Genomic DNA, 16,936 nt, shown 5'->3' with positions numbered 1-16,936 from the left:
TCTGTTTGCCATTTGAATATCTTCCTCTGTGAAAATTGTGAGCCTCATCTGGGCTGTAAATAATTTCTGACACTGGGCTGGTGCACTTTGCTTCCTATGTGGTTTTAGGCAGAACTAGTGTACTGAGATTACTCACATTATGAGGTTATTTTATTTAAGACAATTAAGTTTTATATAGGAATCGTTTTAGATCTTTAGAATATTTTGTCTGAGTTATGGGAGCACAGATTCCTCATTCACTCCTCTTTCCTAAACCTAGATGAACTGAATGTGGACCAATTAAGCTTTCCTTTTTTGAAGGAAGGCCTAATTAAAATGTTTATATTCACACAATGGAATACTATGCAGCACGCAAGAGAAATGATTTTGTAAATTATTACCTAACTTGGGAGGGACTGGAGAGCATTATGCTGAGTGAACTAACTCAGTCCAACAAGGAGAAATACTGTATAAAACCGTTATTGTAGAATGAGTCTAAGGATCGAAGGGTTGGGGACGGGGAAGCAGAAGGATGAGGATGTGCAGGCAGAGGGAGGATTAATCATCAGGTTGTACAATTTGATGGGGGCAGGGTGAGAAAAATTTGAAAGAATCTGTTCTGGAAAACATTGTATTTGAATTTTGTAAATAAACTAGTATAATAAAGTGTTTAGAGGAGGAGGGTACTTTTTTGACATTTTTCTTAACCTGAGTATACAAACTAGAATTAATAATTGCTCCTATCCCAGGAATTCACTTTAAAAACATGTCTCCCTTTAGATTGTGGGAATATAACTTATCCTTTTTTTATCCCCAGCAGACACAGTGGTACTGTTGAATTAAAATTTATTTAGTAAATTGCAAATTGAATTCTTTTTGGATGTGCACAAATAAATACATATACAAAAAAGATTACATATGAGTGTTGTGTGCTATTCAGTTGGAAGCATCTCATAGCTGACCCTTCAGTGGGTCTGGGCTGGTTGAAAATGTGCTTTTTTTTAAAAAAAAAGACAGAATTAAAGACAACACAATTTACAAAATTAAATAAATGTAGCTCATTCTATGTCGTCTTTGGGCTTTTCAAGGTAAAATAGTGGTTTGATAAAGTCCTCTTATTAGAAATACAACTATTTTTAGAGTGAAAACATTTCAGGCAGTTTCTTCTCTTTTGTTAATCATCTATCACATAAGACTTTTTTTTAGTAGAGGTTTTTCTTTGTAAAATTTTAGGAAAGTTCACGCATTAAAACAATAGAAACTGCCGCATTGTGAGTAATACATATTTTGGTAAATGGATAATAATGTAATTCTGTACTGGTTTATACCACAATAAAAGTGTGTTTACTTTGTCATTGTTTGTTAAAGGGCCTTCCCATGTGATATTTCCCATAATGAACTGTATTATACTGATTTTATCACACTTTACCATGTAAGAAAAAGCGTAAGAAAAAGCTCAGTAGCAAGTTCTAGGATCCTCCTGAGACCATATGATTGCAGAGACATTGCAGTTTCAGCTCCGGACTAACTCGATAAAGCAAATACCACAATAAAGAGTCACTCTTGTTTTTGATCTCCCAGTGTGTATAAAAGTTATGTAGAATATATTAAGTGTGCATTAGCATTATGAAAAAGTTTGAAATATTATGAAAATTAACAAAATATGACAGACACGAAGTGAACACATGCTGTTTGTAAAATGGTGCTGATGGACTTTCTAGCCTCGGGGCTACCACAGATTGTAAAAAATGCAGTTATCTGCAAAGCTTAGTACAGTTAAGTGCAATAAATTGAGATAGGCTTGCTTATTTTTTGGAATAAAAGATTAGCTATAAGCAAAGGATGTAAAGAAGTTAAGGTATAATAATATTTAATAATAAAATATTAATAAAAATGAGAAAACAATGTGGGTGAATGAGAAGGATTCAGGAATGAGGTCACCACAAATCAGTCTTTTGTTTGTGGAATTTTGTGTTTATATTATCAATAGCCATGTGCTTGTCACAAAGGTCTATAGTAGTTAATTCAAAAAGTTTTTAGAGTTAGTTCTTAGGGATTATAAGATCGTCCAAGCCCACTGCTTTGTAGTTAAATACTGGCAGGTCAACAACTGCATAGTGAGCCTATGAACTACAGATTAGAACTTGCTCTATGACTTATTGCCTAGAAGACCAAAGCCTTGCTCTATGACTCACTGCCTTATGGACCACAACCTAGGAGAATAGAGACCGACTATAGGTCTTCCAGCTCAGATACCAAGGTTCTTTCTAGTATATAATACTATCCCACTTATTTACTACCTTTTGGACAGTGGCTATGACAGGAGACTCAAACACAGCTTTGACTGTGAGAATGTTACAGGATTGAGCACTATTTCATTCTGTTGTACATAGAACCGCCATGCAATAAAACCCATGCTTTGGCTTATTACTCTTGAAATTTCAGATCAGTTTACTAATAAACCATTCGGGATTATGGAATATTTTTCTGGAAATATTCTGGGTGGCATAAGGAATATCAAGATTTTGTTTTCAGTTGAAAGATGAATATTCTGTTATTGTTGTTTTATGTTGTTGAGTCACCTGCGACTCATAGCAACGCTGTGTCCAACACTATAAAACCTCCTCTATCCTGTGACACACCTGTCCTCGTTACCCTAGCCACTGAATCAATCCATCTCACTGAGGGTCTTTCCTCTCTTGCCCTGTCCCTCCACCTTCCCAAGTATGATGTTCCTCTCCAAGGACTGGTCCCTCCTTGTAGCATGTCCAAAGTATGTCAGATGAAGCTTCAGAATCCTTGTCTCCAAGCCAAAGGCAGTTGATTCAAATCTACCTATTGCTTTGTAGGAAACAGGTGGATAATCTCCTGCGATTTAGGCTCAGCTGTGGGTCACTTCCAATTCTGTGATACATAACAACATGTAAAGAATCCGCTTTTAAGGTAATTTAGAATGCCTAGGGATGCAAACATAAAACTTGGTGCTTTGTTTTGTATTTATATGTCTCAGAGTAAACTGTTTGTAGTTGCCTTTGTTATCACTTGTTCATCTTTGGTATGCTTTCCTGGACAGATTGTTGTTGTTATGTGCTGTCCAGTCCCCTGTGATTCATAGTGACCCTATGTCCCTGCCCTGAGCCAGTCTCACTGACTCTGCAACTTCCATTGCCCAGTCACTGTATCAATCCATCTCATCCAGGGTCTTCCTCTCCTGTACTGTCCCTCCACTTTTCTAAGCATGATGTCCTTCTCCAAGGATCACTCCCTCCTGGCTACATGCCCAGAGTACGTAAGACAGAGCTTCAAAATCCTAGCCTCCAAGGAGCAGCTTGGTTTTACTCTCTTGAGAACAGACCTGTTTGGTCTCTTGGCATTCTCCTCCAGCACCACAACACAAAGGAATTGATTTGTCTTCCTTATTCCTTAATCATTGTCTAACTCTCTGATGCATAGCAAGTAATTGGGAAGACAGTGGCATGGATCAGGCACACCTTTGTGTCTAGACTGATATCATTGCTTTCCAGCACTCTGGGAAAGTCCCAGACAGCAGCTTTTTCCTGATGCAGTTTGTCTTTTGATTCCCTGACTTCTGGTACCAAAAGTGTTCATTGTGGAGCCAAGCAAGCTGAAATCTCAATCTCTTCTCCATCTGTCTTGGTGTTGTCAATTGGGCTAGTGCTGAGAATCTTTGTTTTCTTGATGTTAAATTTCAATCCATATTGAAGACTACAGTCCTTGACTTTCTCTAGCAAATGCCTCAGGTCCTCCTCAGTTTTAGCAAGCAGGTTTATGTCATCTGCTATGTAATAGGGGGAGGGGGATAGAAATTTTGGCGATAATACTATAGAATTTCCATTTATATCCAGTCATTTGTATCTGATTACTTGCTGTGCATCTAAGAGTTGGACAGTGATTAAGGATGACAGCAAAAAAAAAAAATGACACCTTTTATATTTAGAGTTGGAGAAGAGCACTGAACATCTCATGAACGACCAGGAGAGGGTGCAACTGAAGTGCTTTTTGAAGGCAAGAGTGATGAGGCTTTACCTCACATACTTTAGGCATATTGCTAGGAGGAGCTATTCGTTGGAGCAGGATACTATGCTTGGAAGGATGGAGGGTTGGAGAAGAGAGAAAGACTCTAAAGCAGGTGGATTGACAAAGTGACCTGTGTTGCAATGGGCTCTTGTGTGTCAGGAAGTGTGAGAATGGTGCAGGATAGAACAGGGTTCAGATCTTTTGTTCATCTTTTGTTCATGTGAGTCGTACTTGACTCGACGACACCTAACAACAGCCGCAACATCCAGTCAGGTAAGGAATACCCACTGCCATTGAGTCAGTTCAACGCATAGATGTCTTCCATTGACGTTTCTGAGGCTGTCTTTATAAAAGGAGACTGCCCATCTTTCTCCCAGTATAGTTCAACAGAGGTTAACCAAGGCAGGCCAAAGTAGGTGAAAGACAAGGGATTGAAATCCATTTGCCAATCACACCCACACCCATGAAGGAATTTGGGCCTGGAGTTGTAAAGCAGTTAGGTGGGCAGGTTCCTTTTGGCTTCAGCTAGACCTTGCATCTGGTCAAAGTGGCTGAATTAGGAAATCTCCTTTGTGTGCTTAAGTGGCCAGAGATGGAATGGAGGTAGACTCTTCCACTCTGCTTCTGCATGTATTTAGTGGCTTGTGTGAGCTGGGACATGTATTTTTGAAAGTTGTCTGTACATTCCACAGACTGGTGGTGGGAATAGAAATTGCCACAGCCTTTCTGGAAGGCATTTTGGCATTGCATATGAAAATGTAAAATGTGCAGATGCTTAGCCAGCAATTCAACTTCTATGAAACTAGCCAACAGAAATACTTGAGTGAGAATATAAATAGAAATGTACAGGCAAGTTCACTGCCTCATCATTTTTAATAGTAAAAAAAAGTAGGAGCAACCTAAGTATTGGTTAGCTAGAAAAATGGCAATATTTAGGACATTTTATACACTAATGGACTGTACCGATGTTAAGATTGAGGAAAGGCCTTACACTCATACATGCAGAAGGTATGAGGAAACATAAACTAGACTGTTAATAGCACCTATTTCTGACCGAGTACAGGAATGAGAATGGTGCTGGCAGAGCAAGGCTTTTGTCTTGGCACAAATTTGAGGAACATTATTTATATAGGATAGATTTCTACAGTCTAGTAGATAGCATGTAATGGAGAGGTAGATATGCTTTCACTCTTAATTTTTTTAAATATATCTGGTGGCCTAATGTTAAGGAGTTGTATTGCCAACACAAAGTCACACAGTTCAAATCCACAGTCTGTTACAAGGGAGAAAGATGGGTTGTCTCCTCCCATGCAGTTTACTGTCTCTGAAAACCTGCTGCTGGAGGGTCAGTTAAGAGCCAGTTCTGACATGACAGTACAAAGCAATATGCATGTAATACTTGACTATCTTGCAAAACTAATTTTATAATTCTAAGAATTGACTGTGCCCACTCTACTAGTCACAGGTAGTTCCTACCTGATTAAAAAGTAACTATTGGTCTTGGGTGGTATTAAGCCACGAGGATTCACATGCTTATTAATTATACATGTCAGAATTTATTAAAGGGACTCTGCCATTCTCAGGCAAGGGAAAATGCTGTAATTGTTATGATTTAGAGAAGCTCCTTTCAGTCTGATGACACTATCTTTGCCAATTTGGTCCATTCTTAGAGTTAGAGGATCATGTGGGCCATGCTTGACATTTTCCACTCAGTGCAGAATGTTAAGTGTTTCAGTGTAATGAAATATTAACTGAATTTTATAACTTCTAGACTGTTCTAAGTGCAGAGCATTTATCATATAAGCACTATTTTCCTGAGCTTCCTGTTATTAAATATTTTATTTCGCTGTCACCATCTTGTAAAATCTTTGAACAGAAAATGAATATTGCACAATAGTTAGGCCCATTCATGGAATGTCAACTTATGGCATATATCAAAGTTTGTTCAGCAGCTTTTACATAGTACAGAGGAATCTCATAACAGTTGACGTTAATTTTGCCTGTGAAATATGGGGAAAGAAAAATTTGAAATTTAAATTACATGGATAAATTCTTAATCCAAAAATTTGAATTCTTTAACTATTTCTGTAGTGTATTATCAAGGCCCTTACTCATATTATTTAAAAAAGCAAATTGTTTTAAACTATGAAGTAGTCATAAGTATTTTTTATTAGGATAACTAAAGTTTTAATTTCTAGAATATTTGTGCTTTTGTTCCTACCCCCATACTATTAATACCTAATACAAATGATAATTAAATCACAAAAGTGAGTTGCCTGCGACTCATAGCAACCTTCTGCATAGTAGCTCTACCCTCTGCTCTATCCTGAGCCAATTTCACTGTCTCTGACACACCTACTCCCACTGTCCCAGTCACTGTGTCAATTCTTCTCATCCAGGATTTTCCTCTCCTGTGCCATTCCTCCACCCTTCCGTGTGTGATGTCCATTCCAAGGACTAGTCCCTCTGGGCAGCATGTCCAAAGTATGTGAGACAGAGCTTCAAAATCTTTGCTTCCAAAGAGCAACTTAGCTTTACCGTCTCCAGGACAAACCTGTTTGTTCTCTTGGCAGTCCATGTAATGTTCACTACTCTTCTCCAGCTCCACACCTCAAAGGCATCGATTCTTCTTCTGTCAGCTTTAGTTAATTTTTGGCTCTCTGATGCATATCAAGTAATTTGAAGACCACAGCCTGGATCAGGCACGCATTAAACTCTAGACTAGTATCTTTATATATTATTGTATAAAAAGATAAATTCTTTTGTTTGTTTGTTTGTTTTTTTAATTTTTGTGTGTGTGTACCGTCAAATCAGATCTGACTGGTACAGGAGGAGATTGTCCCTCCTTCCCTGGCAGAGCATCTGGTGGATTCGATCTGTGCGTCTCTGGGATTGTAGTTGCAGCTCCTTGCCACTAGGCCACCAGAGCTCCCCGATAAATATTTTTTTTAAACAAATGAAAATTGGGATGTAGGGACATAGGGGCATATATGTTACATTGGCTTAATATTCTTTACCTTCACTGATATTCTGACCTGGTGTTATTATATGTGGTCTGTTACCCAAAAGTACACTGATTTGAATCCGCAGCTATCCTGAGGGAGAACATTATAGCAATCTTGAAGATTTACAGCCTTAAGAGCCACACATTCTCTGGCCTGCAGGGCTACTCTGAGTAGACTGGACTTTACATAATGAGCAATGACTTGAAAAATATCTTCCTCTGGTTTTTTTTTTTTAAATATGTTGGTAGGAAAGGATTTGTTTCAGTTTGAAATGTAACTCATTAAATCAGAAAGTATGAAAATAAGGAGGAGCCATGATGATACTTACGCACTTGGTGATAATGGGGAGATTGGTGGCTCCATGGGAGAAAAGACAGGTGATCTACTTCTGTGAAGAGTGCCGTCTAGGAAACCCACTGGGGCAGTTCCACTCCATCATATGGGGTCACTCAGATTCAGAATAGACACCGTGGCTCCTAACGTCAATGACAGTAGGATAAGTGCCAGATGGATGATAGCGTTAACTTGAAAGATACTGAGTTGAGTATGAAGTTGAATTTCATATAATTAAAGGCACATATTCCTGACACTGAGCTGTTATTCAAATGATTCCCAATTAACTTGTTATGTACTGTTGACTTGGAACTGACTCATAGCTGTCCCTCCAGCAGGTTTTCAGAGCCAGTATATCACATAGGAGGACATTACCCATCTTCCCTCTGAGTAGCAGCTGGTGGCTTCAAACCATTTTCCTTTGGGTTGGCAGTGCAGCTTTCTTACCACAAAGCCACCTCAACTCCCTCCCAATTGATGAGTCACATTAGTTTGATTAGTCACATTAATTGATCCAAATAGTTTAGAGAACCACCACATAAATTGACCTCCCTGGTACAAGGACTGTCAGTCATCATCAAGGGTAGCAGTGAGTGGAGGGGCGCACAGTCCCTTGAGTCATAGGTGACTCAGTAGCGCTCCCTTCCCACAGCCCAGAAATGCGTGGATGCTCAGGTGAGCATATGTGCTTCCAGAGGATATGTGGCGTCAGTGTGGCGTGACATTTCTAGTCTTTTTCTGGTTCTGTGGTTTTGTTTCTGTTTTATTTATGCGCTTAGTACATTTTAATATCAAGTTGTTGTCATTAAGTGCCATCGAGTTACTACAACTCAGCAAATCTGTGAAGAGCAGATCTGTACCTTCCTCTAACCTGTGCCACCCTCACAAATCTCTGATGTGCTTGTAACTCATTGTTACAGTCACTGTGTCAGTCCATTTTGTTGAAGATCTTCCTCTCTTTCCCTGACTCTTCACCTTTCCCAGCGTGGTACCTTTGCAAGGACTGACAACGTAGGTTTCACCATCCTTGCCTCGACGGTGCACCCCGGTTGTTCTACCTCCATGACAGACTTATTTATTCTTCTGGCATTTCATAAGATAATCACTACTCCTCACCAACACCACAATGCAAAGGTATCGATTCTTCTGTCAGCCTTATTCATTGTCCAACTTTTAAACACATGGGAAGCAATGGAAAAGTCTGTGGCTTGGGTGAGGCACCCTTTAGTCTTTAAACTGATATCGTTGCACTTTTACCCTTTGGAGATGTGCTTGACAGCAAATTATCCTTGTGCAACATGTCTTTTGTTTTCTTGACTGCAGCTTGCTACCATGAGTGTTGATTGTGAATCCAAGTAAAATAAAATTGTTGACAATTTCATCATGCTCCCCATCTGCCATGATGTTGCCTATCAACCCAGTAATATTTTTGTTTTGCACATTTTCTGGTTTTAAACTATGCAGTATTCTCTTGTTCTATTCAGACAACACCTTCTTGGTCTAGCTATAGGTTTCATATAGCACAATTAAGTGTTCTGGGGTTCCCATTCTTTTCAGTGTTAGCCATAATATGTTAAGATCCATAGTCAAATGCCTTTGTATAGACAGACAAACAACCCTAAGTAATGTCTTTCTGGTATTCTCTACTTTCAGTCAAGGTCCACCTGGTGTTAGCAATTATATCTCTCACTTCATGACCTCTTCTGAATCCAGCCTGAATTTCTGGACATTTCCTGTGATGTACTCTTCAGCTGTGTTTGAATAATCTTGAGCATGATTTTATTTGAAATTGACAATAATATCAGGTAGTAAATACTTAAGAGCTAGACGAAATCAGTGGAAGTAATTAAGACCGTGAGCAGGTGGTAGGCAGGCTAAACCAGGACCTTGACTTCCATGCTTGTAAATAGTAAACTGTGCAGTTAATACAGGCTAGGGGGAAGGAGTGCTGCCCTGAGTGTAGGAATTTCAGGACTGCTACCGCTCAGGAGCGGTGTGCATAGCATCAGGCTTTCCTTCAGATGTACAAGAACCCCCTTCCAGATCTGAACAATGAAGAGGTCTCCAGGGGTAGTATTTCCGGCTAGATTTCTGAAATGCTCTTGAGTTTCTAGGCTATATTTAGTACGAAGGATCGGGGTCTAGACCTTGTGAAGCTTTCTCTAAAACCCGCAGTGGTGCCATCTCTCTCTCTTCTCCATCCAGTATTCATCAGGCTGATGGTTTGGGCATCTCATTCCAGGCCTTCCCCACCTGAGCCCTCAGTAGTGTCCATTGTATAGCTCAGTATCTACGTAGAGTAGGTGCTCAGTTCATTAGTAGTGAATGAACAGATTTTGCTTAGTCTTTTGGAAGATGTCATTTCCCTTTCCTTTATGTTGATGAATTTCTGAGACCACCATTATTATCTGTTAAACTGGTGAGCTTTGTAGTAAATATCACAATAATATTAGACTCCCCTTTTGTAGCTAAGGAGCAGTAGTGGCATGGTGTGTGATGTATCAGCTTCTAACAGAAAGGTTGGCACTTTGAGTCCATCAGCTGCCCTGCAGGAGATGAGCAGTCTCCCCTTACAGAATACCACCGCAGCGACCTGACGGAGGGTCACTGGAAGTTCAAATCAATTTGACAACAGTGGGCCCTCCCCTGCCCAATCGTAGGCTTTCAAATGATGAAAGTTGTGTCCACTGGATTATATTTTAAAATTATTTTTGTTAATGCATTTTTTCCAGGGGTCTTGCCCCTCAGAATAAACCTGAACTGCAGAAGGTGATGGAAAAGAGGAAACGAGACCAAGTGATAAAGCAGAAGGAAGAAGAAGCACAAAAGAAGAAATCTGACTTGGAAATAGAACTATTAAAGCGACAACAGAAGCTGGAGCAGGTAAGGGTGTTTGGGGTGACAACTTAGAAAGGAGAGTGTTGGAGCAGGCAGAATTTACCAGACATGTCAGATGTAAATGTCTATACCATAAAAGAAAGATATGAGATGGTATGTCAGCAAATGGAGTAAAATACATGCAAGGCTGATACAAGAATTCTATTGAGGACCTAAAAGTGACTCAGGAGGCCAAGCAAAAATAGAGACATACCACTGAATTCATAGCAGTGTTGGCATTGCCAACAGGCATTGCCGTGAAATATAACTTCACAGAAAGTTCAGAGCAACATGTGTTTGATCCCAGTAGTTGGTGTTTTCATGCTCGAGTTTTGGATTCTAGGCGTTTCTCAAGGAGCTGTGGTGGTGTGGTGATTAAAGCACTCAGCTGCTAACCAGAAAGTCCACAGTTTTAATTCACCAGCTGCCCCACAGGAGAAGGAGGAAGCAGTCTGCTTCTGTAAAGATTACAGCCTTAGAAACTGTGTGGGACAGTTCTGCTCTGTCCTGTAGGGTCACTGTGAGTTGGAATTGACTCAGCAGTTAGTGGGCCATTCTTTGGTGGTGTTTATGGTAACAACCAATTTGTTTGTTCCTATTACACACAATTACTGTTGTTGTTGATTGCTGTCGAGTCATAGCAACTCTGTGAGCAAAAGATCTAATGCCTTTCTATAAGTACCAAGTTTATAGAGTTTCCAAAGGCATGTGGTTTAGGAAGTGGATGCCACTCCTGCTTCCAAACCTGTACTACATCTAGGAGCTCCACAAAACACCATCCATATTGGTAAACCATTATGGTATTTGATACCCCAATGACACAAAGTTCAGCATCACAGCAAACCCAGATTACCTCAGTATAGCAAATTGACAAGCAGTGATGTACAAAGTAGAAGAATGTTCTTCCAAAATATAACAATACTAGTCTCATTTAGTTTAAGTATCGTCAAGTCAAATACGACTTATAGCGACCCTATGAACAAAAGACCTGAACTCTGTTTCATAATTAACATAATTTCTTGATGTTTGTAGAGTTTCCAGAGACATCTGGTTCAGGGAGGGGATGCCACTTTTGCTTCCACACCTGAATCAAACTGGAAGCTTCTCCAAACACTGTCCATGATGGGTAACAGTCATGGCATTTGAGACAGCTATGACACATTAATTGGCAACTCCAAGTTATTCAGTACAGCAAATAGACAAACCACCGCTGTACCACTTAAAGAGTGTTCATTCTTATATTAATAAATTTGGCCTGAGGGCCTGTGGCCCTCGGGCCCTATGGAGTTTTAAAGACACGCCCAGCAATTGCACAATTACTAGAGGATACACACACACACACACACACACACACACACACACATATGCACTATTTTTTGGTTTTTTTAAATAAAGAGAAGTCCAGAGAATTTATGCCATTGAAATGAGGTGGTTAAATATTTTAGAAAGAGTATTTTGAAAAATGTGTTCATTTCTGCAAATAATTTTTTCTTTCTTTTTTTTTTTTTTTTAATGAACTCTATTTAGCTTGAACTTGAGAAGCAGAAGTTACAAGAAGAGCAAGAAAATGCTCCCGAGTTTGTTAAGGTGAAAGGCAATCTCAGGAGAATAGGCCAAGAAGTTGCCCAAGTCCAGAAGTCCTAGACAGAGGCTGTGCAGAGCCCACCGGTGTCCCTGCTCCTCACAGCCTGTCCCAGCCCACCACCGCACAGAAGCCGTGCCTGAGAACACCTCCTCAACACTTAGTCTCAGGACAGGAGTCCCTGGAGAGAGTTCCAGCCAGCAGAAAAGTTTCCCTTTCAAAAGGATTTGGTTTTGATTTTCCTCCCCTTACAGTCTGGGTGGATACATTGCCCACAACAGTTACAGTTCCAATTCGCCAAATGAAGGACATTGACCAACACATATCGTTGGGGTAATGGACTTGTGTTCAGGGACTGAAACAAATAAAAAAAAAATTAAAAAAAAATAAAAAAGGAAGAGGACACTGGAAAATATTTTTGAGAGTTGCACTCAAGTTTAGTGGGGCATAGAGCCTTTTTTCTTTTAAAAATTAGAGAAGTTGTGTTTAATTTCTTCTTTGCGTTATCTGTTCGATGGTTTAGACGGCATAGAAATGCATTTATTCTGTTACATTCAGTATCTGTAAATTCTGTTTTGAGAACCTGAAATTTTCTTTGTTTAATTTATACATTACCCACGGTAGACTTTACAGCAGAAAATATTAATGTTAATGTTGAGCACAGCTGTTAATCTTTGTTGGCATTTAAACTCAGCAATAGAATGAGAAGGTTTAAAACTAAAGAAACAAACAAACAAACAAAAAGTGAACATCTATCTTGGTCTGCTTTAATTTGTCTCAGATCCTTGTATGCTACAGGAAGACATTTGAATTCAGAGAAAGTCCATCATGTACTCTATTCACTTATTGATAACTTGCAGCATTTGTTTTTGTTTCTTTTAAAATTTTTGCTGGACTAGTCCTGTGAGATGAAATATTCTCCTCAGCCTTTGGAGTCTAAACTAGTCCTTATAACCCACTTTAGTGTCAAAAGTAGAGGGACCAAAGTTTCCTGGTTTATCCTAAGAGCAGTATGGGGCGGGGGGAAGTCCCTCTGGGAAATGGATCATGAGGAGTTATTTGGATTTCTTAATGTGAAATAGAAGTACATGTGAAATAGAAGTACATTGGTCTCAAGAAAATGCAGTTGGAATATTTTGGTTTTGTACATTTTGAGTATCATTAGAATTCACGCTTGACTTGCTTCTTTGCCTTTTCTTTTGTCCTTACGAAGAAGACTATTTCACCACTGAGTGATGGTGACGATGGCATTGATAGTGATGACTACTACATTGCATCTCTCAGGAAAAACTGAGAGGAAGGGAGTAGTACTCAGCTTCCTCATTCTAGCTAGCATAATGTTCAAAATCAAGCCCAAGTTCTGAGTATCAGTGAAATTCACATGCAGAATTTGTTGGTATGATGGTTGTGGACAGGAGTGCATACTACTACCTAAGATGATATGGGAGCATTTTGTGAGTGCAGTGTATTCTCCATACAGTTGATAACAACCAGTAAATTTCCACATTCAGGATTTCTTCTTGTATTTCCTTTAAAGGCTTCTAGATAGCTGGATCCCAAGCCTTTGAATCCTTAATAAGCATTTCTGTGGAAATGCTTTAGTTTAGATTTAATAGTTGATGATTAGGCTCATACTCAGTTTTAATATGAGCAAGATAAATGTAAAAGCAATGATAATATACTGCTAGTTAGAGAAACATGTTAGTTGATTACACCTGAAATGGATTATTTATCTCATCAGCCAAGTATTATTCGAATGAACTCTGTATGAGATGCTTAAAATGAAACATTGCTCTATAACCCTTTGCTTCTGAAGGATTAAATAGTTACTGTTTTTTCCATCCTGTTTCCTTTTTAGAGCATAAAGTGCAATGATTGATCATCTTGAAAAGGTTTCTGATTACTCACTGACTAGGGTTCTTTTTTTGTGGGTAGGGACTAATGGTAAAACTTTCAAAATGAAGATTCAGGACTGTCTCAAATCTTCTTGTTTAAAATGGATTTTTAGATCTTAAATATGTACCCTTGCAACAATTCTGCCACTTAATAAGATTTTCAAGGGCTTTGACAGGGTAATTTAGAAGGACCAGTTCTGTTCCAAGAATTTACCTAGGATGTAGTTTGTGCTGGGGAAAGCATTTTCTTTCCAGTCTTACACATCTGCAGAATTATTTGTAGCTAGTAGTATAAAGTCTGGCCAAAAGAAGTCTTGTAAATAACGTTAAGTGATGTTTTATAACGGAAACAATGGAATGAACAAGTAGAAAAGCTCTTTGAAGTTATCAAATCAGCTTGCTCACATGCCCAAGTTTAGAAACATGGTTAGTCGCCCCTCCCACCTCAGTGCTGTACAGTCCAGACCCTAAGATTCTAAGTCCAAACCCCTAAGACTCTTGCATATCCGAGCAGTTTGTGCTTTGAGCCACTATTTGACAAAACTGGCTCCATTTTCCACTCTAGGTTTTTTAAGAATAGTGCAGTGTTTTATAGTCTCATAGTAGTAAAGTAGTGTTGCTTTCTAAGCTATAACATTTGACTTTATTCTTCTACTCTGAAAGAAACCTTGACTTGTTTGAGTGTATATAATATATATAAAGGGAGCCTTAATGAATTTTTTTTCATAATTTAATATTTTTTGTATTTGCTCTTGTATAATTGTTTTTAACGGAAAGTATTACAGAATTGAGGTTGGAATTCTTAGTACCAAAGTTATTCTTAATAAAAATCACCACATGCTTGGACCATGCAATGATGTTTATCTCATTTGTTGGATATGGGTGTCTGGAACATGCATGTCAGAGGTGGGGGTTGTGTTCACTTGGGTGAGAAATGCAGAGTGAGTTCTTCCCTTTTTATTCTCCAATTCCAGCTCTCTGCACATTCGGTTATAATACTTTGCTTTGTCACTGGACCAATAGGCAATGTCATGATGGATGGAGAAAAGATTGAAATTGTCAACAGCTTCTTCTTGCCTGGATCCACAATTAACACCCTTGGTACCAGCAGTCAGGAAAAAAAGGAGACACATTGCACTGGGAAAATCTGCAGTTAGGGACCTCCCCAAATTATTGAGGAGTAATGATGTCAGTGTGAGGACTAAGGTGCATCTGATTCAGGCCATAGTCTTTCCAGTTACTGGCTATGCAGGCAAGACCTGGACAATGAATAAGGATGACAAAAATACTTGAAGCCTTCGAACTGTGGTTTTGGAGAAGAACACTGAACATCCTGTGGACAGCCAAGAGAAGAAACAGATATGTCTTGGAGATGGTGCTGCTGGGTTGCTCTTTAGAGGCAAGAATGATGAAGCTTTGCCTCACATACTTTGGACACTGCTAAAAGGTGTTATTCCTGAGAGAGGGACATGATACTGGGAAGGGTCGAGGGTTGGTAAGGAGAGGAAGACCCTCAAGCAGGTGGGTTGACATGGTAACTGCTGCAATGGGCTCTTGTGTGTCAGGAAGTGTGAGAATGGCGCAGGACAGGACTGGGTTCAGATCTTATTTCATAGGGTCACTATGAGCCATACTCAACTCGATGGCACCTAACACTACCACTACCACCACCACCACCACTGACTTTTAGTGTCAAATATTTAGTGTACTTTTTTTCTTTCTGGGTCTCTGTCAGCTTATGAGGAGTGTTGTCTTTTGCACTGATTCTGTTTTGTCTGGTGTAAAGAACTCCTTTAAGAATGTTTTAGAGTAATTGGGTCTAGTTTTCCCTTCATTTCTGTTTATCTGGAAATGTCTTCATTTCACTGCTGTATTTGATGGACAGTTTTGCTGGGTCCAGGATTCTTGGTTGGCAGGGTTTTTTCTCTCTCAGTTTTATGTATATTATCCCATTGCCTTCTTGCCTGCATAGTTTTACTGAGAAATAAGAATTTAATCTTATTAATGATTCATTGTAGGTGACTAATTGAAAACAAATAGTTTTTTCCTGATCTGCTTTCAGGGGTTTTTTGTCCTTAATTTTGGAAATTTGATAATGATGTGTCTTGGTGTTTTTCTTTTGAGGTTCTCCTTCTTTGGGTTTAAGTTTCTTGAATACATTTTTTTCTCATTTTTCATAACGTTTGGGAAATTTTCAAGCAGCATATCTTGGAACAGTTTCTTTCCTCTGTGCCATTTTGGCCTCTTCTTGATCTAATATTCCAATTCCTCTTTATGCTGGTCCACGTAGTTCTTCATTTACCTTCTTTTTTTCACATGGTTTCTCTGACAGGTTTCTTTGGATAAATTTTTCCTCCATTTTGCTGATTCTGTGTTTCACTTCTTCCATTCTACTCATTAGTATTTCTGCAGTATTATATATTCTGAATATATTGTTGCTGTTTGTATATTATTTCTACTATTACATTTATTATTTTGTATTTGATCTTGCATCGTTTTGATTTTTTGTTTGTATAAATTCTTGTCGGTTTTCTTGGTGTCTCTCCATCTATAGATTGGAACTGATAGAATTTTTTTTTTATTTCCTTGTTAAGCCGTTCCCAAAACTTTTCTTCCTCTGTAGCATTTTCTTACTCTGTATTTTAGTTCCTTTTTAGTTCAATTTTATCTTTTTTTGTCTGCTTTTTGGTTATCACCTCCTAGACACCTCCTAGCTTTTGTGGGTAGACACACAATCCACCTGTTGTAGAGGAAGGCTGATTTTTAAAGTCCTCTTAACACCTGAGACCAGATACAATCTGGTGCAGGTGTGGCATTGAGCAGATTCAAGAAAAGCTGAGAAACTCCACCAACTTCCCGTTGTTGGCAGTGAGTGGAAGGAAGCCACTCACCTGGTCTTCTGAGGGGAACAAGGAGGAATATAGCACCTTTGCACATTTCCTGTCAACTACCTGCTGGTGGTGTGCACTTCACCAACCCTGGTTTTCATAACAAATAACTTCCAAATGGCTGCTTCCCTGTTTAAGGTACTGTGCACTGTATTCTTGTTGTGGTGTTTGGGTTTTTGTCTCCACTTGATTTCTTTGTTTTTAAATCACAGCTTTCAAGGTATTTATTGGTTTGCTGGTGCTTTTACTGCGGTGGAGCTGAACTAGCCTCTGTCTTCTCCATCATCTTCTCCTGAATTCTAAAATCTTTATGTGCTAGCCCCTCGATCATAAATTTCA

The 16,936-nt window shown here is 39.1% G+C and overlaps 1 protein-coding gene across 1 annotated transcript in view; it reads left to right on the top strand.

The window, feature by feature from the left end:
- Positions 1–11,905, top strand: part of LOC102845342 (involucrin-like) — a 382,191-nt gene extending 370,286 nt beyond the window's left edge. Inside the window, exons 4-5 of the mRNA XM_006894279.1 lie at positions 10,088–10,238; positions 11,760–11,905. Coding sequence (XP_006894341.1) covers positions 10,088–10,238; positions 11,760–11,876 — 268 coding nt within the window. The 3' untranslated portion in view covers positions 11,877–11,905. The remainder of the gene's footprint in view (positions 1–10,087; positions 10,239–11,759) is intronic.
- The last annotated feature ends 5,031 nt before the right edge of the window (positions 11,906–16,936 follow it).

Source organism: Elephantulus edwardii, unplaced genomic scaffold (assembly GCF_000299155.1).
Source record: "Elephantulus edwardii isolate Elephantulus edwardi_28Jun2011 unplaced genomic scaffold, EleEdw1.0 scaffold00139, whole genome shotgun sequence".
Taxonomy (NCBI): domain Eukaryota; kingdom Metazoa; phylum Chordata; class Mammalia; order Macroscelidea; family Macroscelididae; genus Elephantulus; species Elephantulus edwardii.
Note: the sequence above shows the minus strand (reverse complement) of the source record. Positions and strands in the feature narration are given on the sequence as shown.